Raw genomic sequence first — 25,937 nt, 5'->3', positions numbered from 1 at the left:
ATCCAGCAGTGCCCTCCTCTTCCGCTCCATCCAGTGGTGGATAAACAGGTATTTTGTACGCAAACAAAGGTGCTACAGGAGATGCCTTATGCCTGTGATGTTCTTGTTCCGCTAGTGTGGATCTCGCACTGGTCTTGTATTTACTGGTTTGTCACCTCCCTAGAGCCCAGTCTGCTCCAGCAGCAGCCACCTGTGCATCAATTCCTGCGTGCGGCCACGCTGCCTTGGCACCAGGCCGTGAGCTGGGGAGCTGAGCCCCCTGCACACCCAGACAGCGAGTCCACGGGGCGTGCTGCCGGTGCCAATGCCATAGTCCCATCAATCTCCTTAAAACAGACACGCCTTGTCTCCCCCCGAGGGATAAAAATGCCTTCTGCCCACCACCAAACTGCTCCTTTGGCTGACAGAGCGCTTGGGGTCTTTTTGCTGTTCCAAGCAATCAGATTTCTGCACGACGCATCACGTCCCCGCATGCCGAACACCTGCTGGTAATGGCCTTCTTCCAGGTGTGCCTCGTTGCATGCACCAGGTTCCTTTTTTCTAAGCTTAATATTGCCTCTTTTACTTTCTCTCTTTCTGGGCTGCAGGCCCAAACGCATAAAGTTCTTGCTGGTTGTCTCCGTCTCTTTCTCAGCGCTCTCCCTAAATCCCTGGGCCTTGGCAGCCGCTTTGTCATGGCAGCCTGCCCACCCCAGCCCTCAGCTGCTCTGGGCACAAACTGGGTCTTTCTTTTCGGAGGGTGTGCAGCAGTGCTGCCACTTTGACCCCGGCGTGGCTGTGTCCTGGCTTTGGGCACCTCGTAGAGAGGCTGGAAATGTTTTTGGGAGCCCACTCCTGTGGCTGGCCACCCCGCAAGGACGACCTGCTCTGAGGTCCGTCCAGTGCCGGTGGCTCACTGCTCAGGCTCCGGGGTTTCCCCCGCAAGAAATCCCAATCTGGTAGCTGGCTGCTTCACTGCGCTGCCTCCAGCTCGGCCGGGCACTGCTTCAGCAGGCCCTTCCTACTGCCGCCGAGGACAAAGGACTGTAATCACACGTACCCAGCTGAGCATATCCAGCGCCGGAGGAATAAAAGGCGCTCTGTTGCGCTATGCGAGCACGAGAGGTTCCTGCCAAAACATCGATCCCACAGTCTGCTGGGCCGTGGATGTGCCGCACCGCCTCGGGCTCTCCGCGCTGGCACGCAAAATGTTCTGGAAAGGGCCCTGGAAGAAGTCCCCTGAGCAAATACTCACAATGCGCACAAATTGCTGGAGCTGTGGGAGGGGAACAAGCTTGGGACGGTGCCGGGCAGACCTCCGGCGAGAATTTCCCAGCTGGGAGTATCAGCTCAGTTAGCTTCCCTCGGCCACGGCCAGAAACTGCCCGCGGGCTGGGAGATTTTGGGAAGCCCTAGCAGCTTTACAGGCTCCTGAAACGCAGACAGTGAGGCTCTGAAAAATCAGAGCAAAACTGGGCCAAAGCTAGGTAAAATTCCAGCGGCTCTCGCCATTTCTGCACTGTCCTATCCCATCACAAAGGGGAAAATGCAGCACAAGGGAGGGGAGCGGCGCGCAGCAGGCTTGGATTCGGCGAGCAGACTGCCTTGTGCAAAGGCAGCAAAATAGCTTTCATCAGTTACCAGGCTTAAAAAAAGCCTGGCACACATTTTTACCAAACCGATGCAGGATTCACTGGTGAGGAAGTAAACAGAAAAGGCGCTCGGCGCTCTCCCTCCGCATGATTGATGTCAGTGTCTGCGGAGGGAATCCTTTGTGTGCCATCTGCACAGCTCCTAGCCGCAGGCGCTGCAGGAGGCGCAGACACCGAGCTGCCTGTGCTCCAGCTCCTCGCAGTGCCCCCTCCATCCCAGCCCCCGTAGGCAGGGCAGGGCCTTACTGCTCGCCCTGGGGCCTGCAGGGGCTGTGCCCGGTGCCCGGTGCCCTGTGCCCGCCGCGGCCCCGCTGCCCCCGGGGCCGTTTTGCCGGCGCCGGGACTCGAACCCGGGCCCCCGCCCTCAGCCAGCGCCGCGGCCCCGCCCGGGGGGCGGGCAGAGCCTGCGGGGAGCCGCCGCGCCGCCCCTTCCCCTGCTCCCCGCCTGGCTGCGGGCTGCCTCTCGCTCCCCTTCCCCTCCTTCCCTTTCCCCCCCCCCGTTTTATTTTGTTTTCATTTTTCTTTTTCTTTTCTTTTTTCCCCCCGACCCCCGCGCGGCGGCGGCGGCGGCCCGCCTCTCCCTTCGCAGCCCGTCGCCGCCGCCCCGCCATGGCGACATGAACCCGCCGGCCGCCGCCGCCGCCTCCTCCTCCTCCCTCCTCTTCCTCCTCTTCCTCCCGGCCCCGGCCCCGGCCATGGGGCCCGCCCGGAGCTGAAGAAGCCGCGGAGGAGCCCCCGGCGCCGCCGCCGCCCCGCCATGGGCTGCTGATGGCCGGGCCCCGCCGGGCACCCCGCCGCCGCGCAGGGGAGGTGAGGCCGGGGCGGGCAGGGGGGCGGGCAGGGAAGGGAAGGGAAGGGAAGGGAAGAGGGGGTGGGGGCTCCCCTCGCGTCCCCCTCAGGCCCCGGGGTGCCCCCGTCTTAGGGCCGGCTGGCTGGGCCCACCTCGCCCCGCTCACGGGCTGCGCCAGCTGGGCAGCGGTTGGGCTCCAGAAGCCAGCCCCGCCATCGCCTCATCCCAAGGGATTGCTGTGGGATCCCTGTGGGTCACCCAGGTTTGCTTGGACAGAAGCTCGGCCACCTTGTGGGGCTGGCTCGCCCCCATCCCCAGGGCGTGGGGCTGTGCGGACCCTGGTGTGGGATGTGGGGAGCCGATCTTTTGGCCTCGCCCCAGCAGGAGCTGAACTTCCCCCTGTATCTGTACTCCAACTTACCCTGCACCCCTCCTTGCAGCTCATGTATAGTTTAGTATTCAACCAAACCCATCTCAGACGCTTTCACCACGGCCCTCCTGCCTTCCTCCCGTTGTGTACGTTCTGGCCCAGACTGGAGCTTTGTTTACTTATTGCCTGTCCTTATTTAAAGTTTCTCCAAGGTGGCGTCTGTCCTGGCGTCGTTGCAGGACTGACAGATGTTGCTCTGTCTTTGCACAAAAGGTGCTGCTCCGAGGATGCCTGCTGGGGCCGGGCTTTCCCACTGTCCCAGGGGGCTGCAGCCAGCCCCCATGGATGCTCCCGAGGCTCTGCATGAGGGAAGTAGCTGTGGCTCACCCGTCCCTATTCCTGCACCCCACAGGCCTTGGCACAGCTTTGTATGAGGAAACTGGCAAGCCAGGGGTTGGGACCTAGGTTTTTTGGGGCAGCACAGCACCCAGAGCTATGTGGCTGCCATCTTACATTAACACTGCGGTGCAGTCAATGTTTTTCTTCCGAGATGTGTCATCTCCCTGCTTTCAGATTATTTATCACAACACCCCAGACAGACCTACTGGTTTAAATACACATCAGTCCAAATGTGAGGCCACTTGATGTCTTTGCATATCATTGCCCTGGGATAAACTTTTCAAGTCCATAGCTGGACCCAGGCGTTTGCAGTTGTAGCATCACCCCTGTAGTTTGTCTCGTGTTTTCCCCTCTCCCCAGCTTACCTTGCACAGGCAAAGAAGCAAAAACACACACAGCGTTGGTGTGGTGCTTCTTCCAGCACACATACCCCCCCGGGCCCACACAAAGGATGCTTTCCTTTGCACACCCACAGCAGCACCCTGCTAAGAAGCAGTAACTAAACATGACCTCCCACCCAACTGGATTTTCAGGAGCACCTGTATTTGCAGGTTTAATCTTGGTGTTTTTCATGTGGTGCTTTTTCGGAAGTGAGATTTGGTGCAGCTGTCACACGGGTGTAAATGAGATCTTCAACCTGGGTGACAGCGGAGGTGCACAGCCTGCCGTTTGTTTCACACTGCTCTGTAGCCTGCTGGAGAGGGACTCAGTACGGGCTGAGCAGGACTTGTGGGTCACCAGAGCTAGTCAGAGCGTTCTTGCTGCCGAATGACAGCCCTTAGGACTTGGTTGCTTGAGCAGGGAGCAAGTTCTGGTTAGAAATCATGTCTCCAGACAGAGTGAAACCCAGCCACGGGAGCCAAAGGTCCTCTCGTGCCCAGGAACAAACTGCGGTGCTCCCCGTAGCTCCCAGGGCTTCAGTGGGGCCGAGGATGTCGCACACCCAGCTGCTGTCACCTGCTGCTACAAAGCAGCAGGAAACCCCTCAAGGAGGTGGATTTCAAGAGGAGTTCTGGTTCACTGACAATAGAGAATAGTTTCTTTCACAATTCAGGACAGTAATAGCTGTTTTTGAAGGCCAAAACAGCAAGATGAAGTCACTGAGATGTAAGGAAAATATCAGGTGTCTCCCCACTGAGTACACGGCAGATGCAGTCTCCAATTCTCCCTTCCCGTGTGCTTGCTGACTGTGACCATTACCAACGCCGTTTTGGTGGCCATAAAGGGGATGTGCACTCGGCGTGCAATGAACTCCCCTGCGAGCTCCCCGACAAACAACACGTTACTGCAGAGCCTCTGTTTTGCTCAGCAGCCCGGACATCAAACACACCCCGTGCTGGGATGAGGGAGGTGCTGCACGGCCCGTTGGCCAGAGGCTGTGCCTTTTGCTGCGCTGCTGCCCTGCGCAGATCCTGCTCGTTTGCAGGGGTAGCTCTTGGCTTGAGCCCCCAAATCTTCAACGCTTACCTTCCCACTGTAATTTCGCCTATAAACCGTGGGGTTTAACTGCTCCTAACAGCTGCTGAGGAGCCGGCTTCCTTTAAGGGCACAGCCTCCCTTCAGGGAAGAGCCACAAACATGCCTGTACATGTGATAGCAGCAGAGGGGGGCTGCACAGCATGAGCCCTTGGACACACTGTTTTCTTCATCAATACCCAGGGTTTCTTCTCTGAGCTTGTATAGGCCAAGGATTCTTGCTTTTAGGCCCAGAACCAGGGATACTGAGGCTATTAAATTCACGCTGGTTGGGCGGGAGAGATGAGCCTGTGCCATCCCATTTTGTGGACAACTGGAATTAGGTCCTTTTCTATATTGTCTCAACAAGAAGCTAATTAGACAGCAAGCCTATGCTCCTGGAGGATAATTAAGCTTTATAACTGTGGGTTCTCTTTGGTTAATGAGAAAGAGGAGACAGTACCCTCAGAGCTTAAGAATGCTGCTCCGCAGCTACTGTGCTGTACCTCATAATTGATCTATTGTTTCTACAGCAGATAATTTCTCATTTCCTCATAATTACCTCTTTTTAGTGCCTCGCACTGTATCCTGGTATTAGCTGTAATCACTGATAATTTACCCTGAAGCCAATCAGAGTCTGCAGAGCAAAATATTGGCCTCAGCGAGCATTTATGCTTTCAGATAACATTTTCTTTTGTTGTTGTCGAGGGGAATCGAGCCATTGTAGTCCCATGTTTTTTTGGATGTGGGTGTTGAACTGGGTAAGAACTTGTTTGGTTTTGTTGCTGTTCATTTACGCTAATGACTGCTTCCCAAAGACAAAGCGCCATCGCTGAGTCCCGTTCCAGCCTTTTTGCCCACGGAGGCATCGTCTTTATTTGGTTTCGGGGGATTATGTTGTGCAAAAGGCGGTGCGTGATGCCTCGCATCCTGAAAGCCTGTTGGCCCTTGTCTGCAGAGAGTTAGCTTGTATAAGCAGGAGAGCCTCTGGCCCTGTTTTCTGAAGTTGCCGCTCGCTCTTAGAGACTTTGTGAGCTTGATTTTCCTCGGAGTGACTTCCTCCAGCCCGCAGTGATTTAGAAGAGGTTGCACTGGCGGTGGGAGAAGGCGATCGTGCTCTGTATGTGTTGCCTTTCCTTTGAGGAGGCTAGCAGCGAGACATTACATAATGCCAGCTCTGGTTTACCCCCCCCCCCCTTTTTTTTTTTTTTTTTTAAGCTTCCTGCTCTGCTTTCAGCATTTGCAGAGGCTGCATGTGCCTGCAGAACTGATGAGCCACTCCGGGCACACAGCTGCGCCCTCACCACTGCTCTGAGCCTGAAGCCTGTACAAAACCCAGGCTGGCTGGGGTGGGCAGGGATCTCTGGAGGCCCAGCTCCCTCTTTTCTCAGAGGAAGGATGCTCCAGTCCCTTCCTCACGGTGGTGGCCCTTGTCTGGAGACCCCCAAGTAGCTCTGGCTGTGGGGGTCGCAGACTTGGGGCACACCACTCCTTATCACAGTGCCACAGCTTGAGGTCCCCTCAGCTTCCCACCCTGGCCTTCCCAAAGGAAGCTGGGGCACTCCAGCCGCCCCCACAGGATCACAGCCCCACAGCAGGGCCCGCATCTCCAGCTCCTCACCTTTATCTCCCGAGCTCCATGCGTGGAGTACAGGCACCTCCAAGAGGCACCACAGCCTGCTGGTTTCCCACAGCTGCTGGGGAAGGGCCATACCTGAGCCCCTCCAGCAGTGCAGGGTGAGCAGCCCCCTTCTTCACACCCACCCCACAGAGTGGCAGTGCCTAGCAAGCCGCCCTCTTATATAGGCTTCTCCCAAGCACTGGCTAACGGGTGCTTGACCCTCCCTAATCAGGGGCAGCTCGTTACCCTCGTTAGAGCTTCCTCCAACCCACAGCCTCGTGGCTTCCCTCACCAGCAGCAGCCACCTCTGCCTTCCTTACGGGGTCCCTGGGCATTCCCCGATGAGCGGGGCCTCGTCCCCGTGAGGCCCCCCAGCTGGTGTCACTTGGTGCAGTCACGGCCCTGGCCTGGCAGCGCCTCTGCCAGGCTGGAGAGCTGCGTGCCAGGCCGTAGCGGGGCCGATTCCTACCAAAACGTTCGCCTGAGCCCCATGGCTGACTTTAATAAGCACTGTGAGGAGTTCATGTCTTCAAGAGGCATCTCGCGTGCCTGTCAGCAGCCAGAGGATGAGCCCGCAGTGCTGAAGGAGTATAAAATATAAGTGGTTCTTCTGCAAGCGTTCATGAAATGGCATAGAGGGGGTTTGCTTTGCTAGGGTTTTGTTTTTGCTTAATTTAATCCATGCAGGCAAGGAGCCTCCATCGGTTAATAACTTCTCCTTTGATTTTTAGGTTCAAATAAACCAAAATCTCAGAGCAGAGCTCATTAAAGTATATTGAGTTCCATCTCCTCTTTGCATCAAACACATGCGTTACGCAGCTGGAGCTGCTCTCCCAGGGCTGCAGCCTTCACCTCTCAGCCGCGGCTGGCTTGGGACGTTGCCACGGGGTGCCTCAGAAGGGGAAGCAGCCTGGCTGGGGCAGCCTGTTTGCAGCCTAAGCCATTGGCTACCAAAGGCCTTTCTGGGCACATGCTGAGATAAAAAGGAGCTGCAAACCTCGTCCTGCATTTTCAGCTTGTGCCACTGGAGAAGGGGTAGGGCAGGAGGGACATGGAAGCATTCCGGCCTCGAGGGGGAAAGAATGGGGACGTTGTCTGCGAGTTCGGGCAGGGCTTCATCTCCTGCCTGGCTTTCCAGAAGTCCCTACCACGGGAAATGGCATTTCAGCCTCCCTTAAATAGGGAAACGCTTGTATCAATCTCGAGTCCTCGAGATGTTTGGAGAAGTTCTTAAATTTGGAAAGCCAGCACTAAAATGAGGTCACATTTGTTTACACTCCCTGGAAAAAGCTGGTTGGAGGAAAAGAAGTGGCGAGTGTGTGATGTACGCGAGCTCGCCTGAAAGATGCTGCCAAAATATCTTACAGGCTTCCCTTTGTAGCAGGTTGTGGGAGTTAGCTCTGGGTGAGTCACGCCGACAAATGGCAAGGGCCCTTCACTGCCAGCCCGAATAAAATCGCCGCTTTGGGAATTTGGGTCTGTTGGCTGCTTCCACACAAGCCGACACACCGCTTCGCTTGGTAGAGGTGCTCTCGTCTGCTTACCTGGGGGATGCCTACCCCTGAGATCCCCACATGTCTCTGGGGGGAATTAATTCCGATTTGACTTCATTCCACAGAAGTCAGCTCATCGCTGCCCAGCCCCTCGCTTATTGAGAGGGTGAAATTTGACACTGCATCCCCAAACATTTTTCCCCCGGTCACTTAGCTTGGAAACGCTCACATACATTGTCTCACATCTCCAGCCAGCTATTTCCACTCACCAGGCTACAGCACGCCTTACTTTCCACAAGGCAAACAGCCGAATGCTGCTCTTAACCCCTGCCTGTCCTCCGCAGCTAGCCCTTGTTGTGCTTGGTCAGGTGGAAAGGACGGAAAGCCGGGCAGTGATTTCCAGCAGTGAGGCATTCACGGGAGCGTTGGCCTCTCAGGGTTGTTATCCGCAATGAAAAGATGTACAAAGCGTAAAGGACGTGTGTGCCCGCTGCTTTTTCCTTCTCAGACCTAGGCGTTGCTGTAGCTACCTCCTCCTGCCTGGAGCGAATTGTGAGGAAGGAGTTAAGCCGAGAGAAAGCCCCAGATGCTAAAATTAACATCCATCCCACCCCCCGCCCACAGCTTTGAAATTTCTAATCACAATGCGCAGGGAGATGGCTCCTCGGAGCAGTGCACGCGAGGTTTCCATCGCTGGGAATCACAGATGGCCAGCTGGAGCTCGGAGGGGCGCAGTCTCCTTCCTCTCCTCCTGCTTTGCCATCCTCCCCCACCCCGAAAAGTCTTGGTTTTGGGTCATCTGTGAGAGCGTGTTACTGCTCGCTGCAGCCGAGGCAGATGTGGCTGCAGAAAATACTGATGCGGTCTGCAGAAATGCCCGCGGTGCTTGAGCTCTGCTGGAATAACCCCTGCTGCCCAGAGTGCCCGCCTGGCCTCATGTGTGACAGAAGGGCAACAGCTCCTGGGCTGCCTCTAGTCCTAGAAATCTTGGTCCTGTATCATTATTCTTTGTTTCTGAAATGATCTACGACCAAAAACCACTGCAAAACAAAAGAGGTTTTCATCATTGCCCTGAAGGATTTCGGCGATCCCGTTCGCAGAGTGTGGCTGTCACACCGGCACAGCAGCGCTGCGGCGAGGCGGGGACGCTGAGGAGCCGGGATAATTCAGGGATAATTCAGGGTAACTCGTTCCTCCGCTGCGCCTTTTGTCTGCGAGAGCCGCCTGCTGTTGGCAGCGCAGGCGATCACAAAGCCCACAGACCAGCCACGCGTTGCCTCCTGCACAACCACCCCCTGCCCCAGACCAAAAAGCAGCCGGGTGGCCGCCTGCCCCGGTCTTGAGTTTTATTTGAAATCGGGGAAATGGAGGCAGAAAGCGGGGGCGAGTTGGTCTGTGGCGGCCTCATCTGACTCTCACAGCTTCTCCTCCTGCAGCTGTGGGGCTCGGGAGCAGATAGTTGCAGAACTGCATGCACGTAGGGCATGCTGGATTTTTTTTTTTTTTATTTTAATGGTGTGCATTTATCTGATTAAGAGCTATGTAAATTTAGATGCAAACAAGCTTCAGCCCTCAGGGTGCTTGGCGACTCGCCTGGTGTGCTCTCGGTGCTGGAAAAGTCTGCGCACCACTCTCGCTCCAAGGAAAACTTGAAGCGCGTCATTCTGCTTCTTTTTTTCCTTATAAAGGTTATTGTGCCTCAGCCCTCGCTGGTTTACCTCCCTGCTGCAGAAGGGAAAGGTTATTTTCTCCTCTTTTCCCATTGCTGTTGCTGCTCGTGACGCTGACCGGCCACTGCAGCCCAGAGAGAGCCTTGGGAGGGGTCGGGGTAGCAAAGGGATGTTTTCTGGAGAGGTCTCTGGAGCCAGCCCCGTGGCCCAAACTGGGAAAAAAAAGACAGGAGCAAGATCAGGATGGGCCCAGAGGACTGGGAAACCCATTTCTGTCATAATTATGGTGGGACCGTCTGTCTGTCACAGCAGAAGAAAGCACCTGAGGATGCTGGCTTTGGCCTGCAATTTTTCTTGCGGACCTTGAGGAGGGGTTACTTAGTCCGCAGGGATAATTAACTCGCCATTTTGGGGCCGGTGGGGGCGGTTTTGAGACCCTGCAGAGCGTTTCTAGCTGGTCAGGAGTCCTGATCCAAGGTGTTCCCTCCAGCCATTCACCTTGGGGTCTTACACCAAGGGGCTAGAAAGCTTCTGAGGGCTGGGCCGAGCTAGTGCTGCCTCGCCCGTCCTCAAGGAGAAGCATTTTTTTCCTAAAAGCCAAGTGAAGAGGGGTTTGTGTTCAGTACCGAAGGCCTCGATGTTTATTTGCCACTTAAAACCTACAAGGCTGTGAGTGGGACTCGAGTGCTGCTCTGTGCAGGTTCCGTCTGAATGTTGGCTTCACCTTTGTGAAGTAACAGAAGTGGCAGCTGTGCACTTAAACCCGCAACGACACCGGGCCTTCTTCTGTTCAGAGCTGCCGTTGTCATCTGCAGTGAGTGAAGTCTCTCTGTTTTCACGGCGAGCTTTGCTTGTTCTCTCTTTTTCAGCACATTGCCTTATTTCCTGTAAATGCGGCGTAAGCTGCTGGATTAACAGGCTGCTCTTTCTGAAATACCCTGGTTAGGATTTGGCCAATATCCACCTGTTTCAGATTTCACAAGAGCTCACAAAAGGAATTGAAAGTTTAAATAACTTTCCCATGGATTTACCCTTCAGGGCAGAATTGTTTTGCCTAAGTGATTTAATGCTGTCAAGAAATGTGCAAACAGAGTAATGGTAGGAAATATTAGCCCAACTTGAATAACCTTTCCGATCGGATCTTCTCTCTGTTTAAAAGTACAAGGTGGAATCTCAGAAAAAACTTCTCTGTGTTTTGTTTCTAATTTCAAAGCTGGAGGTTCTTGGTGCATTGTTAATGCTCAGGCAGGCCAGTGGGGGGCCAGGAGAGCCCCTTTACGGGCTCCTCTGTGAGAAACTACAAACCGTACTGCAGAGAGGGAAAACATTGCTCTTTTGGTTGTGCTTCAGCTCGTAAATCACTTAAATTCCCAAACAAACGTCGCTCTGTTTTGCACAGGACTTGCCGTGGCTGAGGAAAGGAACGAGACTCCGGGGCCGGGATGTCGGACAAACGTGTGAACGGCAGTCACAGCTCCCTGGGCCGGCTGCTTTGAGCTTAGGGGGACGGGGGCCAGGGCAGCCAACTCACTGACATCCCCTTTGGGTTTCCCTGCAGGGTCTGCCAAGTGCATCACACACCAGCCTCTTCCAGTCCCTGCAGCTTCAGTCACCTTTGTGCTTTCTTTTGCTTCTTTTACCCGGTGGGCACGGCTCCGCATCTCACCAGGCTGTCTTTGGTTTTGCAGGTAGCTGTATCCAGCTGGGTGGCAGGTGGATCCAAGGGTTACCATGAAGTTTTCAGGACCCCTGGAGAGCCAGAGGTTGTCTCTCCTTCTGGAGACGGCAATCTCTAGGGAAGCTCAAATGTGGAAAGCACATGTGCCGAAAATTCAGCCCAATCAGGTAACGTCTCTTCTTCTCACCCTTCATCTCGGTAAAGGCCTGAATGAGAGTGTCTGGTGTGTTTTTGGGGAACAACTCGGGCTGTTGCACGAAGGGTCACCTTCTGCCTGAGGCTGGGAAATTCGCCTCTGAAACGAGCGGGTGCTTTCCCCTGTGAGGGACAGACCCGCAGTTGGGGTGCAGGACACGCAGCCTGTGAAAGCACGTACGTGTACCGCTGTAATTAAACTCATTTCACAAAGTGCCTGGACTAATTAACACACATCTCTAGCGGGCACCAGCTCTGCAACGGTTCTGAGAAGCGGCTTCATCCTCTTGGACTGAGTTCACTGCTAACGGTGCTGAAGTGCTGGTTGCTTTCCACATGAAGCGATGCCTTGTCCCACGAAGCAGCACCGCTCGCCTGGCTCGCACCGTCCTGCAGCAGCACGGGCACGGGGCAGGCCCGGCTTTGGCACCTTTTCTTCCTCTGCTGCGAGTCAGCCCAGGTGTGCGGGGCAGGCTGTGGCTGTACTGACTCGGGCCGGATGAGGGCCTGACTCAGCACGGCGCTGCCTGCTTCAGGAAGAGCCCCGGTCTGTGGTTCAACCTCCTGCCCAAATTTTGGGGCAGGGCCAGCGAAGAGGTTGGGCCAGGTTGCCCACTGCTTCATCCAGCCTGAGTCGCGTTTGTGCTCATCGCTTAGCCGGCATCTGCCTGGCGTGTGCACTCGGAAACACCTGTGAGCTCCACGAGGTTTGCTTAAAACAGACTGCGAAATGAGAGGACAGTTGATGAGAAATGAGAGTTAACCTCCGTGTTCCTGCAGTGCTGCTGCTGCTGCGGCCAGAAGTAACCCCGCTGATCCCGGGTTGCTCCTATTGATTCACACGACATGTTCGCTCAAACAAGTACGTCAGCCAGTGCCTGTCAAAGCTAATCAGTGCCGGGGTCAGTTTTCTGGCCTGGCAAACTGCTGCAGTTCTGTAGGAACAAATGGGGTTTTAAAGGCTCAGCGTTAGTTTTGTTAGTCCACAGTTAGGTTTCCGAACGCCTGACCTGGTTGTCAGGGGTGTTGAGGACACTGTGTGGCTGTCTTCAGGCCCCATACGATGTCGGACCCTAGTTTATGGTAAACCAGTGGCTATCACAGAGGGAGATAAGACTACAATACGACAAGACAGCTGGGACGCACAGAGCGTAACCGAAGCAGATTCTTGGGTGAAGATCTCACAGGGACAAAACCGTCCTGCCCTGCTGACATTGGTGCTGGTGGCCCAGAAGGCACCGCCGCCATCAGTCAGCCATCGCGGGGCCGTGCTGTCGCCCCCTGGGATGAGGTCCCGGCCCACGGCACGCTGAGGCCTTCGTGTCCCTGCAGCTGAGTTTCCCCTCGTGCAATTTCACACGACTCCCACCTCCAAAACTTGTTGCACCGCCTACATGTCAGTTCGGGTGTCCAGGTAATCAGCTAGAATGCCCCAGTACTGCGTGTCCCCTAGCAGTAAATAATCATTAAATCACAGTGAAATTTCTGGGTGCATGTGTGTAAAATACGCAGAGGTCAGCTTTAAGGGAGAACATAAACACAGCCGTCAGCTCTGGGGAAATCCTGGCTTGCCACGCCAGTCGCTGAGAACCCAGCATCTGTAGTCACATAAAATGCTTCCTTCTGTTCCTCCAGTTCCTGACACCTGGCTTTCCAAATTGTCACGTGTGCCTTCCCTTGTGCAGTACACATCTGGGCAACGCTGCAATTGCTGAAGTTGTGTGAATTACCTGTTTTCTGCAGTAGCTGGAAGAAGGTCACACTGCCTAACATCTATTTCTCTTTTGAGGACCTCTGCAGTAGCCTAAAGCTGACTTGTACGAAGCTGTTGTTTATCTCCCATGACAGTCAGGAGATCCGCGGCCCTGCGCGTATCAGATCTGGCAGCCTGAGGCACGTGTAACTTTCCATTCCCTGCTGCGAAGGTAGACTGGCTACGGGCTGGGTTTTAACAGACTCATCTGGTTTGCAAATGAGAAAACGTGAGTGCCTGTGCAAATAAACCAGGGATCAGATTGGAGGTGCGCCACAAGTATGCTTTCAGGAGGAAACTTTCTGTTTTGACCCTTCGGGAGACATTTTTGGTTCTAGTGTTTAAAAACAAAAATTTAGTTTCTAAATACGTGTCAGAGCTGAGATCTTTGAAAGGAAGAAAGAAACTCTTGGGTACAGAAACAGGAAGACACTCTACATTTTTAGTACAGGATGCAGAATCCGTTGCGGACTTCTGTCTTGATAGTGCACATGATTTCTGTTGTTTAGTTTTCAGTTTTTGTCTGAAAGCTCCCATTCCCTAATGGTATGTACATTTCTTTTAGCTTTCCTCCTTTAGACGTACACTGCTGGCTCCAACTATTTGCAGCATATCCAAGCCAGATGTCACAGGGGCTTTTCAGCCTCAAAAGGCAGGTGGGCTGAGTTTGGAGCCCTCCCAGTGCTTCTGAGTCTATTTGGTTGTTTTTTTTTCTTTTTTTTTTTTTTTTTGGGTTATACAATGTGCAGATTGTGCAGATGACATTCAGAAGTTTTCATGTGATTAAAGCTTGAGAAATCAAGCAGTTAAGACTGGTCAAAGGTTGACTTCTGCATGTTACCAAGTAACTTTGCAGCAGAGAGGTGTGTAAGCCAAGATCTTTATTTTTATTTAGAAGTACACTTTTATCATTTCTCCTTTGTTGCTTGTTCTGTTTCTTTCTGTCCTCTTGTTTGCCCCTGTACACCCTGAGGAACCAGGAGACCTCAGTCTACTCAGTTTTTCCACCGCCTCACCACGTGCCCTTGGGTAGGTCTTTTAACCTTCTTTCTGGTGCCCTTTTTGTTGCGGGTGAATCGCAGACTGACCGACCAAGCAGTGTGGGAAAAAAACATGAGCTGAGTGCGGTCAGCTCTCCCGGTACGCTGCGTGGTCACCACTCCGCCCGGAGTCTGTGCGTGTCAGCACAGACCCTGCAGGTCGCCACTTCTGAAACCGGGCAGCAGGAGAGCACCTCGAATTCCCAGCTGGTACGAGCGGGCAGCGACCCAGCGGGCCTGGCTGGGGGTCACAGGTGTCAAACGGGCGTGCCCGAGACCCAAATAGGGACCGATTTGGCTGCGATGTTGGCTGCTGCCCTTTTCTGAAGCCTCCCAGTCCTGATAAAGGTCACCTGTGTGCTCCCAGATGGGCCTACAGCAGGAACAGGCAGAAACAAGTAGGGGAAAGAGCAAAACATCTCTGTCCGGGACAGCAGACAGTAAAGAAAAAAAATACCAGGTGAGGTGTTTTCCTTAGATTAGGCAGCAATAAAATTGAGTCATGTTTGAGTTCAGAGAGAATATTTTTTTAGACTGCATTTTCCAGAAGTCCTGAGGTGTTCTTCCAGCTGCCTTGTGCTGTGCAAGCACAGTGGAGCCCGAGTCCCGGCCTCTGGCCCTCCTGTCCCGTACTGCAAGCGTGCGGCAGTGTTTGCAGGTGGAGGAGCAGAAGGAGCTGCGGAAACCTCGTCATTATTTGATGGAGGTGCCAAGCAGGGGGAAGCCGGATGGAGCCGGAGGAAAGGAGTGCAGTTAAAGGGCTGAATCCTGCTGCAGGAGCATTCAGCCTGCCACATTATACAGCACTGTCAGTCCCCAGCACAGGGCAGGTGAAGAGAGAGCCGTGAGCTAACAGCTGTAATCGTGGCGGGCAGTTAGAAAGCGTCACTTTAAGGCAATGCAGCAGCAGCACTGCGCCTCTTCACTCTCAGCACAGCCCCGGCGGGCACTTGGCACGAAGGAGCCCTGCCTGTGCGCCACGGGGCTGTCCCTGCAGAGCAAACCGGTGCTGAAATCCCCTGTGCACCCTGCAGCTGCCTGCTGGCTTCCTGCTGGGGGCGAGCCAGGCGGCGCCTCTGCAAAGAGCTGCACGGATTTGGCCAGAGGAGAGCTCTTGGGCACCTGCAGGGCTCGGGCTGATCTGCGAGAGGGGCTCGTCATGAGGCCTGGGCTCCTGCCATTTAATTTTCCCTAATTAAAACTTCTGCGTTAGGTCATCGTGCTCTTCTAGCCTGGAGATAAGATCTACAACGCAGACTTGTGGTGGCAAGACAAAGAGATGACCAGAGGCAGGCAGAGTGGCAAAGCTGTCTGTCGGAAAGCACCTCAAAACAAAGAGGAACTTTTGCTTTCCAGCCCAGAGGGACTTTTTTTTTTTACTTTCAACCACAGCCCTGTCTCATTTTTGCTTCTAATTTTGTATAACTCAAGGAACAGTGGCCTCGCAGCTTAATTAATTTTACAGTGCTGTATTTCTTGCTCATGATGCTGGGATGACAGCTGTACACCTTTGGGTCAATGACTGACCCATCTGTCTAGGAAACTCAGTGGGAGCAGTTCTCATTACCCTGCCTGTCTCCTAAATTGGGCCGTAATGAACCAGGGAATGGTGCCGGTGGGAGGAGGCTGGGCTTCACCCCAGCTTTCTGCAGGAAGGAATTCCATCCCCTCACCTTCAGCATGTAGAGACTGGAGCAGAGGAGGGTCCCGCTGGCTGGGCGTTAGCACAACAGAGCTCAGGGCTCACCACTTCTCCTTTGCTCCCCCCCGACACCTTTTAAGAAGCCAGGTTTGGCTTTGAAGCCCTCCCTCTGTCGCGTGCACCTGGATGTGTTCACCCTGCAGTTGTTCCTTTCTGTTCAAGGAACATGGTGCTCCGAGTGGGGCTGTTTGTTCTTTGGCTGCACTTTGTGCCTTGCTTAGAGCCGCCCTGTTATTCAGCGGTTTGGGCTAAACACCTTTTTTCACAAGGAAAGGACAGTTGCTACCAGGGGCTGGGTGTACACTGCTGTTCTTTCCGTTGTGGCCTCACCACTTAAAGCTAACGCCCGAGTCCAAAATTTTGCCTTTTGGCCTCTCGGTGCCCACGAAGAGCGGGGAGACAGAAGGACGGCCCCTGGGAGGACTGAGGACTGGGCGGCAGCACAGCAGGACGATCTGAGGCCGGCTGCCCCGCTTCACAGATGCTGTTTTTAGGAGGAGTGCACCGTTCCCCTCGTGGACAGAGGGCCCGAGCCCGCCCTTGCTGGCTCCACCAGTAAGCTGCTGGGCCGGGGCGGCGATTTAGGAGTCACGGGGAGGTTTTTCAATCACGTTTATTGTGTTCGATGGGATGGTTTTGGTTTGGCTTGTCAGCGATAGACACACACAGCTTACCTCCCGGATTCACCCAGCTACCGCATTTCCAAAATAATCCCTTAAGCTGCTAGAAACCTTTGAAGTCTGCAATACTGTCCCGACCTGGCTGGGGCTGCAAGCCCCTTTGTATGGCTTTGTCGCCTTCCTTTTAAAAATAGGCGCAGTGAATAGAGTGGTGGTGGGGGATTTGATCATAGCCACCACTCCGCCCTTTCCTGACCGTGTCCCAGGTTCACCTGCTCAGATTCTGCCTGCGCTGCGCTCACGCTTCTGGACTCAGTGCTCGGAGCCGAGGACGCCGCTCCTCTCCCCTGACAAGTGCCGGGTGGGTCCAGAGGCCCCAGCTGAGACCGGGGGGCGTTCGGAGCAGGGCACAGTCCTGCTGACGCCATCGCACAGTCGGGGCTCCAGGAGAGAAACAAGGCAGGGCTTTGTTCTCCGCGGGAGCACCTGAGGGAGCACTGAAGGCGCGTTGTGCAGGCAGAGGTAGTGTCTCTGAATTAGACCAGCCAGTACAGCTGGAAGAAACGGCTTTTGATTACACAACCCCGTGTCTTTAGCCCAGATCGCTGCTGCAGCAGCAGTGTTACCACTTCAGTTTTTCCAAGCGAATTGTTGTGACCGCCTGTTGGTGGGACCCATGCCCGTGCCCAGCAGTAACACGGCCAGAGCCCGGAATTCAGCCCCAGGGCCTAAGCCCGGCCACCTTTCCCCTTCTGTCCCCTGTGGTGGTGGAGGGGAGCTCGGCTCCAGTGGGAAATGAAGCTGCAGGCAGTCAGGTGCTAGCAGGGTGTGAAGCTGGTGTCCTGTTGGAGCCCCAGCTCTGCCTCCAGCGCCCTGCTTCCACGGTGTTCTGGGCCCCGAGGGAGCAGCTTCGGCAGAGCCGTGCAAGGTATATGGTGGGGAGCTTGGTGATGGATGGGGTACTTCCCCTGGAGTACTTCCTCTGTGCCACTGCTGGGTGCTTCAGCTTCTAAAACTGTGCTGCTTTCCCCCCCTGCTATTGCGGGGTGGACAGCGACAGCCCGGCCCAGCAGCGATCTCTGCGCAAGCCCTTCGCTTTCTTTTCCCCAGTAGCCTGGCAGCCAGCTCTTCACTCAGCTTCGTTCCTTAAGCCATGTCGGCAGCAGCCAAACCGCTGCAGAGAGCATAAGGACCCTGTCGGAGCACTGGAAATTGGTTTGGCTTCACTCCTCGCTTCTGGACACATCCTGGCTAATCACCCCCATAATCCCGGCTGGAGGGAGCCCAGGCGTGTGCTCGGCTCTGCAGAAGCTACAGATATTTCAGAGCACAAGCTGGAGAGCTTTGATGTCAGTGGCCAGTCTGTGGCTGTGGCTGGAATTCAGCTGTTGTCCAAAAAATCAGTGATGGTGACTTAGGCCAAAAAGGAAAAAAAAAAAACACAAACCCAACTGTTTTTAGCTGGAATTGTACCTGCTTTGACCCAGCCCTCAGTTACCTGGACTGCTGAAGGACTTTTGTGAATTATGTTTAGAATTTTCTATTCTTAACAGTTTCTAAGCTAAAAATATCCCCGTGATATGAAGGAAAACAAACCTTTCCTCTCGAAAACACCAGCTCATTTCCCTCCCATCTTCTGTCTGTCATGAGCTGGGCACCTGCCTGGCTTCATGGCATGTCTGCTGTTGTTAGAGCTGGGCTTTTCTGTGCATCTGAGTGGTTCTAAGGAGGTTTAAAAAAAGAAACGTCCTAGAGCTGAGCTGCACAATACCCTCAGTACCCGAGAACCTACCAGATGCCCTTCCTCTTTTCCCCAGAGTAACATTTCTGAGCCATGGCTGAGGTTGCTCTGAGGAAAGTTGTCGGGCAGATTTCTCAGGGCGGGGGGTAAGGAACAGTGAGAACAAAGCAGCGATTCAGGCTGCTTCAGGGCACCACCTTTCCAAAAGGCACTTCTGTTTCGGTGCTGAATAATGCCTGCAGAAGTACAGGGTTTGCTCTTCTCTGCCTCGCTCAGCCTGTGTTTAAGAATAGTTTTGTTTTTCTCTCCAACAGGATGTAGCCATTTCTCCAAAGCAGAGGGATGAGGTCATTCAGTGGCTGGCCAAGCTCAAATACCAGTTCCACCTTTATCCAGAAACGCTCGCCCTGGCCATCAGCCTTTTGGACAGGTTTTTAGCTGTGGTAAAGGTAAATATTTGCAGAGACATAAACTGAAAGAGATTCCTAATACCCACTCGGCTATTTCTGTGTGCAGTCCCAGTGGCATGGCTGTATGGAAATGCTCCCTTCCCTGCTCTGCTCTCACGCCCTTTTTTTCTCACAGACGTACAGGATACTGCCTGCCCTACTCCGGGCACCAAATTTTGGGTTATGAAACTGACAGCACACTGCCACAAGGCACTTCTGGAGGCTGACTGACGAGCACACGCAGTTCTTGGGGAACTGACCCAGCGCTTTTACCTGCCAAGGCCCTATTCCCTTTCTCCTCTGTTGTGCCCGTTTCCTTCATGTAACGCCCCTCATCGTTTAGGCATATCTTAACCTAAGGGAACAGACACGCCCTTCCCCTTCAACTCCATGCTCACTTTTAACCTGGTTTGAAGGTTGAATTTGCCCTCCCACAGTACCCGTCTCCTACACTACAGCTAGTGATGGCTTATTCAGAAAGTCTGAACAGAGGTTATGCCTTAAATGAGAAGAGAAGTCTGTGCCTTACACTGAACTGACTCACGCAGCTAAAGGAAATGCCCACGAGCCCGCAGTCAGGAACGTAGGCCCAGTGCCCTCTCCTACAGATAAGTCGGGAAAGTCCCTGCTCCCATCTCTCAGCTCCTCTGGCGTTTGAACTGCATTCAGTCTCACATGGGTCACCTTGAACTGCTGCGAGCACGGGCTAGCAGCAAACTAGCCGGAGGGCGCGTAGAAACGAGGGCAGGTTTGGGCCTGGCAAGCGTGCTAGTGCAGGACACTGAGGAGATGGGGGAAGATGCAGCCAGTGAGTGCTTTTTGGGGGAGCTGCTGTTCGACACTGAGGCGCTGTACAGCCACCCCGACTGGGAACCGAAGGCTGATGTCAGCTCACATGGGCAGAGGTGAAGGAGACGGGGAGGGAACAAGCGTGGGTGCCAGCCGTGGGAGTGAGGCTGTCCGACCGCCGTACTGAGCGGAGAAGGGGCATGGCTGCTTGGCTTCAGATTGGGATGTCACGGAAACTGTTAAAAAAAGGTTAAAAATCAGCATTTGGGATACTGCACCTGGGGTCTGTTGCTCTTCTGCCTGTCAGCCAGTCGTGCTCTAAGCCTGCCATGGTGACAAAGGGCACCATGAGCCTGGGCTGTGTTTTGCACCCATGCAAATGACTGAACTAACTTTGGGCCAACCCCAAACCCCTGGCCTTGAGCTGTGAAGTCAGGCTTTTTTTTTTTTTGTCTCTCTTCCCATATTTTCTCAGTTACAGACTGTGCTTGGCAAATCTGCAGCCTCATCTGCATGTGTCTAATCTCATTACTAACGCTCGCAGGTAAGTAATGCAGCTTAGGAAATCTAAGCTGAAAAACACATTTGCAGCCTGCGTACTTAATTTCAACGTGACTTGTTTCAGTATAACGCAACATCATCCCTTATCCTACTCTTTAAATACCATTAAATATTGATAATGTTTAAGTTACAAGTCATGGAAGTATTTATTTTCAAGATCTTAAATTGGTTATTTACTGAAATACTGAGATGGGAAAAAGATACTTTAATTCCCCCAACAGTCAATGCCCATGAGTAGTTTTTCTTTCAGTTATTTGCAGCAGCCAAAGAGTGTACAAAGAGAGCATGAGCAAATGAGTAAGAGTTCACTGCATGCTTCAGGCAGTGAGCAGGAATGTGGGAAGGTGTTCTGTCAGCTCGTTCTGCGTCCCTTCTGGGTGAGCATTATTCAAACAGCTCAGGGCTTTACGCTCCCTGCCCGTTTTCTTCTCCCATAAAGTCATTATTCCACTGATCCACTGATGTAGCTCAACTCTTTTTTTCCTTTTTTTTTTTTTTTTTTTTTTTTTTAAATCCAGGCACTACCATGCAGGATTTTATTATTAAGACAGCTTGTCCCTTCCCTTCACTGTGAGCATGCTTTGAAATTGCTCAGGCTGCTGCCCCATGGCTCTCACCATCCCGCCCAGGGGGCCCAGGCACGTTTGCTGTAGCTGACTGCAGGCCCCAGTTAACCCGCAGCTGGGCGCAGCAGCACTCGCCCCACAGTGAGGAGCAAAGGAGGCAGATAGAGGCTGCTGTAGGAGACCAGGATGGGAGACAGGAGCTTTGGGAAATGACACCGTTATTCTAGAAGGGGCACACTTGGGAAAAGAGGGTCCATATTTACTGTTAGTGGGAAGAATAAACTTGCCTGATGGTAGGAACCTGCTCTAGACATCTGTTTCTTTCTCCCCTGAACACTGACCTGGAGCCCTTTATTGCTGTAGATTTTTTATGCTCACTTGGTGATTTCCTTCTAACCTGTCTGTGTAGTGAGGAACAAGTTCCAGTCTTGCCCTGAGGGAGTTTATTCTCTTTGCTTTCAGACTCCTGAACGTACATGCAGACACGTGCACATGCACCACCCCCCAAGAGTGGGTTCCCTGCAAATATTTAAGTTCAAGTTTAAATGGCGGTAGGAAGCCACAGCTCCAGGCACAGCAAGGTCCCTTTAAGTAGCTGTGGCTAAATATTATTAAACATCTTCAATTTGGGAACAAGCCTGTGTCTTTCCCTTGTGGCTTCCTTGAAACAACCTTCTGGATTTCATGACAGTAACGTGCAGGATCTCCTGAACTACCGCGCATCTCTGTTCTGGCTACTACAATGTACCCAGCAAGAACTAACCGTGGCAACAGTTCAGGTTCCACTTTTACATTCAGTGTAGGATTTTCACTTACCTTTGCTTCTGGCATCCTGTAAGCTGGACAGAAGAGGACGAGTTGCCAGCAGGCTGTAGGAGGTGGGGGCATGGCTCTGCAGCTGTCTGCCCACTCAGCTGTTACAGGGCTTAGAAGCAGCGCCTCTCCTTTCCCAGCCCCCTGCCACTAGGCACAGCAGTATTCTCACACTGGAAGCAGAGCCCTTTGGCAGAGGAGCCCACGGACAGATTGCTACTGAGCAAAACCTCCAGCGGTTACGCTGCATTCTGAGCACTTGCTCTGGTCCATCACAGGGACTACACAAATACCTACAAGCCCATGCACGCTGCTGGTTTTCTTTTTATTCTCCTACATCAAGGCCCATACATTTTTTTTTTTTAATGCGTATTAAAAATCCCTTTTTCCCCTTAAAATCCAACTTACCTTGCCTAATGCAACTTACTGTAAAAGGGACCAGCTCTCCCTTAATAATTCCTGGGTCACGGTTTTGAGAACTAAAGTAAGAAACAGCATTAGTAGTATTTTATTTTTTTTTTAAATGGGTGCTTTAACTTCTATAGACAAAGACAGCATTTTAAAATTCTTTTAATTTTTTTTGTTCCTTTTGTGCCTGCCCCCCAGCAGCACTCAACGCTCTGCTGATAGGTGGGATGGCCATGGTTTCATGCCAGATGATAATCTGGCCCTTCTGCTTTTCTCCTTCCCGTTTCTACTCCAGTGCCTACAAACAAGCTCCTTCCACCCCACTGCTGCACCTCAGCGGGTGCCAACCCCGATCCCGGGGCTGGCAGATCTCTGTCCTGCCTGACGTCAGGGAGCGCGGCTTTGTGCTTGGCAGGCAGCTGGGACCCTGCTTCGTAGGGTGTCCGTGCAGAAAGGGCGTGCGTCATTTCTGCGTCACACTCACAGGGCGACTTTTCTGCTCTTCTGTGTTGTAGGCCCGTCCAAAGTACCTGAACTGTATTGCAATCAGCTGCTTCTTCCTTGCTGCAAAGACCATTGAGGAAGATGAGGTAACTTTTTTTTGGTTGCTCTTAGTACCTTAGCGTTGTCTGAATATGTGCTCTTCAAGTCCTGTCTTTGCTTGCATGTGGCAGCTGGCGCTTGCCAGGGCAGGAATGAAGCATTTTCTGTGATTTTTATAGTAATGATGGGTTCTCTCTTTTCTTCTTTGTGTTGGCTTTTGCAGAGGATTCCAGTACTGAAGGTGTTGGCTCGGGATAGCTTCTGTGGTTGTTCTCCAGCTGAAATTCGCAGAATGGAGAAGATTATCCTGGATAAACTGAACTGGGATCTTCACATGGCAACGCCACTGGATTTCCTTCACATTGTAAATAAGGGGCTATTTGCATTTCTCTGGTGTCCGTGGGTGTAAATATTGTATCAAGAGGTATCTTGAAAAAAAAACACCTTACCTGTAGGGTAGCGAGGACCTTGGGATGTGGTTGAAATTCCTCCATATAAGTAGTTTCTGAAGTAAAAATAAAAGCCTTGCCAGAAAGTTTCAGAGGAGACTTGTGCCGCTTCAGGGGCAGTGTTTGAAATACAGGCCCTGCCTTGAGGCATGTCAAGCCGTTCACTGTGACTCACTGCTCCTGAAAGCCTTGCCCCTGAATCTTCACTGCCAGTGGTTTTGCTCAAAGCTGAGTGCCAGGAGGAGAGAAAGGAACCAAGGAGAACGCACGGCTGCTGGGCAGTGGGTGTGCTCGGTGCCTGCTGCAGAGACATGGCCAGAGAATGAAATTCTTGGATGAAAGAGAAAAGGAAGGAAAGTGACTTGAGGTTCGCTGTTGATTTTCATCCTCTTGGCTTACTTGAGGAGGATTTTTATTGGGGACAGCTGAACTGCCAAACCTGTGTTGTCGAGAAGGGTGGAGGGGGGTGGCCTTTTGCAGAGACCCAGGACAGACGGTGTGTAGGCTGGCAGGCCCTGCCAGAAGGGCTGCGCCAAGCTGTTGGTGGGTTCAGCACCCTGGAAATTGCCTTGAGGGTTAATCTGCAGGATCCCCATGCATGAGAGATGCGTCAGTTGCCATTCTGGAGGTGTGACCTGACCTCGTGGGGGGCTGCCTGTCGGTGGCCCCAGCGGCCTCACGTGTCTGTTTTCCCTCTCAGTTCCACGCGGTTGCGGTGTCCAGCAGGCCTCAGCTTCTGACCATCCTCTGCAAGCTGAGCCCCTCTCAGCACGTGGCGGTGCTCACCAAGCAGCTGCTGCACTGCATGGCCTGCTACCAGCTGCTGCAGTTCAAGGGCTCCATGCTGGCGCTGGCCATCGTCAGCCTGGAGCTGGAGAAGCTGCTCCCTGACTGGCTGGCTCTCATCATCGAGCTGCTCCAGAAGGCACAGGTGAGGGCTGCTGGCAGCCGGTGTCACAGCAGGGAGGGACCGGGTGCTCCAGGGGCACGGCCAGACGGGGCTGGGATCTGTAGCTGCTGACCCCAGCCTGCAGTAAGGCACCTGTGAGGACGGCTGTGCTGCTGGTGCTGGGGCGGGTCTGCAAAAAGTTTGTCTTGGCTGCGGCCAGTAGGTGACAGAGGCAGGAGCCGTGTCCTGATGCACGCGGCCTCGCCGTGCTCCGGGGAGAAAACGTCCCGGGGAGGAAGTCCTAGGTCCTGTCGCACAGCTGGGCCTCCCCACGGCAGCAGCCCTGCAGCACCAATGTTTTTGCTTGTCTCGTTCCAGATGGACAGCTCACAGCTGATCCACTGCCGGGAGCTGGTGGCACATCACCTTTCCACTCCGCAGCCTTCTCTGCTGCCCAATCCTGTATATGTCTACAGTCCCCTCCAGCACACCCTGGTGACCTGTAACAGAGGAGTGTTCAAATGCCAGCCCTCCTCTGTCCCAGGGCCAGGTTTCTCCAAGGACAACGGCAGGCCAGAAGTGCCCGTCACAGCTACAGCCGCGCTCTACCAGCGTCTGCCAGCTCCCAGCGGTTGCAAGCAAGCCTCTGCCAAGCGCAAAGTGGAGGAGATGGAAGTGGACGACTTCTACGACGGTATCAAGCGCCTCTACAACGAAGACACTGCTCCGGAGGTAGTGGCTCTTGAAAACATGGGCTCTGTTTGTAGCGCTGATGTCTCGAGGCAGGAGGGCAGCGTTTCCCCTTGTCCGCCTCTACAGCCAGTGTCTGTGATGTAGCTGCGAGCGCACAGCACCCGCTGCGCCATAGCTGCTACTCTAGAAACCACGCAGAACTTGGCGTAGTGTTTGCAGTGGGGGGAGAAGGGGCCATACCTTCTCAGGCTGAACTGAAGGGAGCCAAAAAACAGAAAAAAATATCCCAGCCCTTTTTTTGAATTTTTTTTTCTTGTGCGGCTAATTATAGTTCCACTATTTAAGCACTTAAAAACACAAAAAAGTATAAAAAATTAAAAAAGACCCAAAAACTGAACAAAAAAAGTAGCAAAAAATTGTTTCCTTCTAGTGTTGTCAGCTCCACTGTTTTTCTGCTCCTGTGTATTGTAACCCATTCTCCATGTCCGAGAGCTCACATGAGTTGTGCAGAGTTGTTCCAGGTTTCCCAGCCAATTAACACCTCTCTGATCTGATTTCCATCCGCTCCTTGCTCTTCTTTCTGCTTGCTTCTCTTCTAATTCTTTGCAAGTCTTGTGCATGATGTTCTGTACTATCATGACAGGTTTCTTTTTTCTTTCTAAAGAAAAAGGCCTTTTTTGTTTTGTTAGCACTTTGGTGTTTAAATGTGAGAATATTTAAAAACTGGATTTAAATGAAAGGTTAGGAAAAACACAAAAACAATGCTTGCAAACTGTTCCACACTTAATAACCAGAGGAGTGTGAACGTACTCTAGAAGAACACTAGGGCAGCCAGCCACCGAGCTCTGCACCTTGCAGTAAAGCAGTAACTGTTCCCAAACACAGAAAGCAGCTAACAGATTTTGTGTCACTTCAACAAAAACGGTATTTTTTCTTGTTTGCACCAGGAAATGTTGCACTCAGTGTGGATATTCACCAACACTTGACTCTCTAAATCAAGTGTAAACCTTAAATTCTGATGAGAAAATTCTGTTTGTTTTCCCACGTGTTTCTAAGCTTAGCATGTGCCCAGCGCTGTGTGGTGAAGTGCTGGGGCAGCCTGAGGTTTGAAAGGTGTGTAATTATCAGTCACAAAAAAAAAAAAAGAACAAAAAAAAAACCCAAGAGACCCTAACCCTGAGTTTTGTGTTCATGTAACTTCTAACCAAGAGTAAAACCTTTAAAAGCTTGTCTCTTTTAAATGTTACACCTCTGTTTCTCAGAATGACCCGTCCCAATTGTAAGCTCTCTCTCCACAGCCCTGAGGAAGGTATTGTATTGGAGCCATTGTACTGATGAAAGCCTTCTGGTAGCAATAAAGAAAGTTGTCCTGGATTCCGAGCCTCGTTTCATGCTTTTTACCCGGGTCCAGGACCAGTTTTACCTGGAGGCTGCAGGGGAGCAGCTCCATGCCAGAGCCATCCTCTGTTGTGCTTGGGTCCGCTGTGAGAAGCTCGCCTCGGGTTTCAGCTCTCTTCCTGGCCACGTTCTGGAAACCACCTCCCAGGTCTGTGTTTCTGAGCAGGGCGTGTGTCCCTGTCCTCCCTTTCCAGGCCTTCCTCTCATCCCCATGGTGGCCC

General features: G+C 53.1%; 1 protein-coding gene across 1 annotated transcript; it reads left to right on the top strand.

The window, feature by feature from the left end:
• The first annotated feature begins 2,167 nt into the window (after positions 1-2,167).
• On the top strand, positions 2,168-25,692 carry CCNI (cyclin I). The gene is made up of 7 exons (XM_082758873.1): positions 2,168-2,441; positions 11,118-11,274; positions 18,473-18,607; positions 22,260-22,334; positions 22,511-22,651; positions 23,437-23,667; positions 24,004-25,692. The coding sequence occupies exons 2-7, from the start codon at positions 11,161-11,163 to the stop codon at positions 24,460-24,462; spliced, it is 1,155 nt and encodes a 384-aa protein (XP_082614999.1). The 5' UTR covers positions 2,168-2,441; positions 11,118-11,160; the 3' UTR covers positions 24,463-25,692.
• Positions 25,693-25,937: the final 245 nt, after the last annotated feature.

Source organism: Aythya marila, assembly GCF_965140915.1.
Source record: "Aythya marila genome assembly, chromosome: 4".
NCBI classification, from domain to species: domain Eukaryota; kingdom Metazoa; phylum Chordata; class Aves; order Anseriformes; family Anatidae; genus Aythya; species Aythya marila.
The sequence above is the reverse complement of the archived record's forward strand: the minus strand, read 5'-3'. Positions and strand labels throughout refer to the sequence as shown.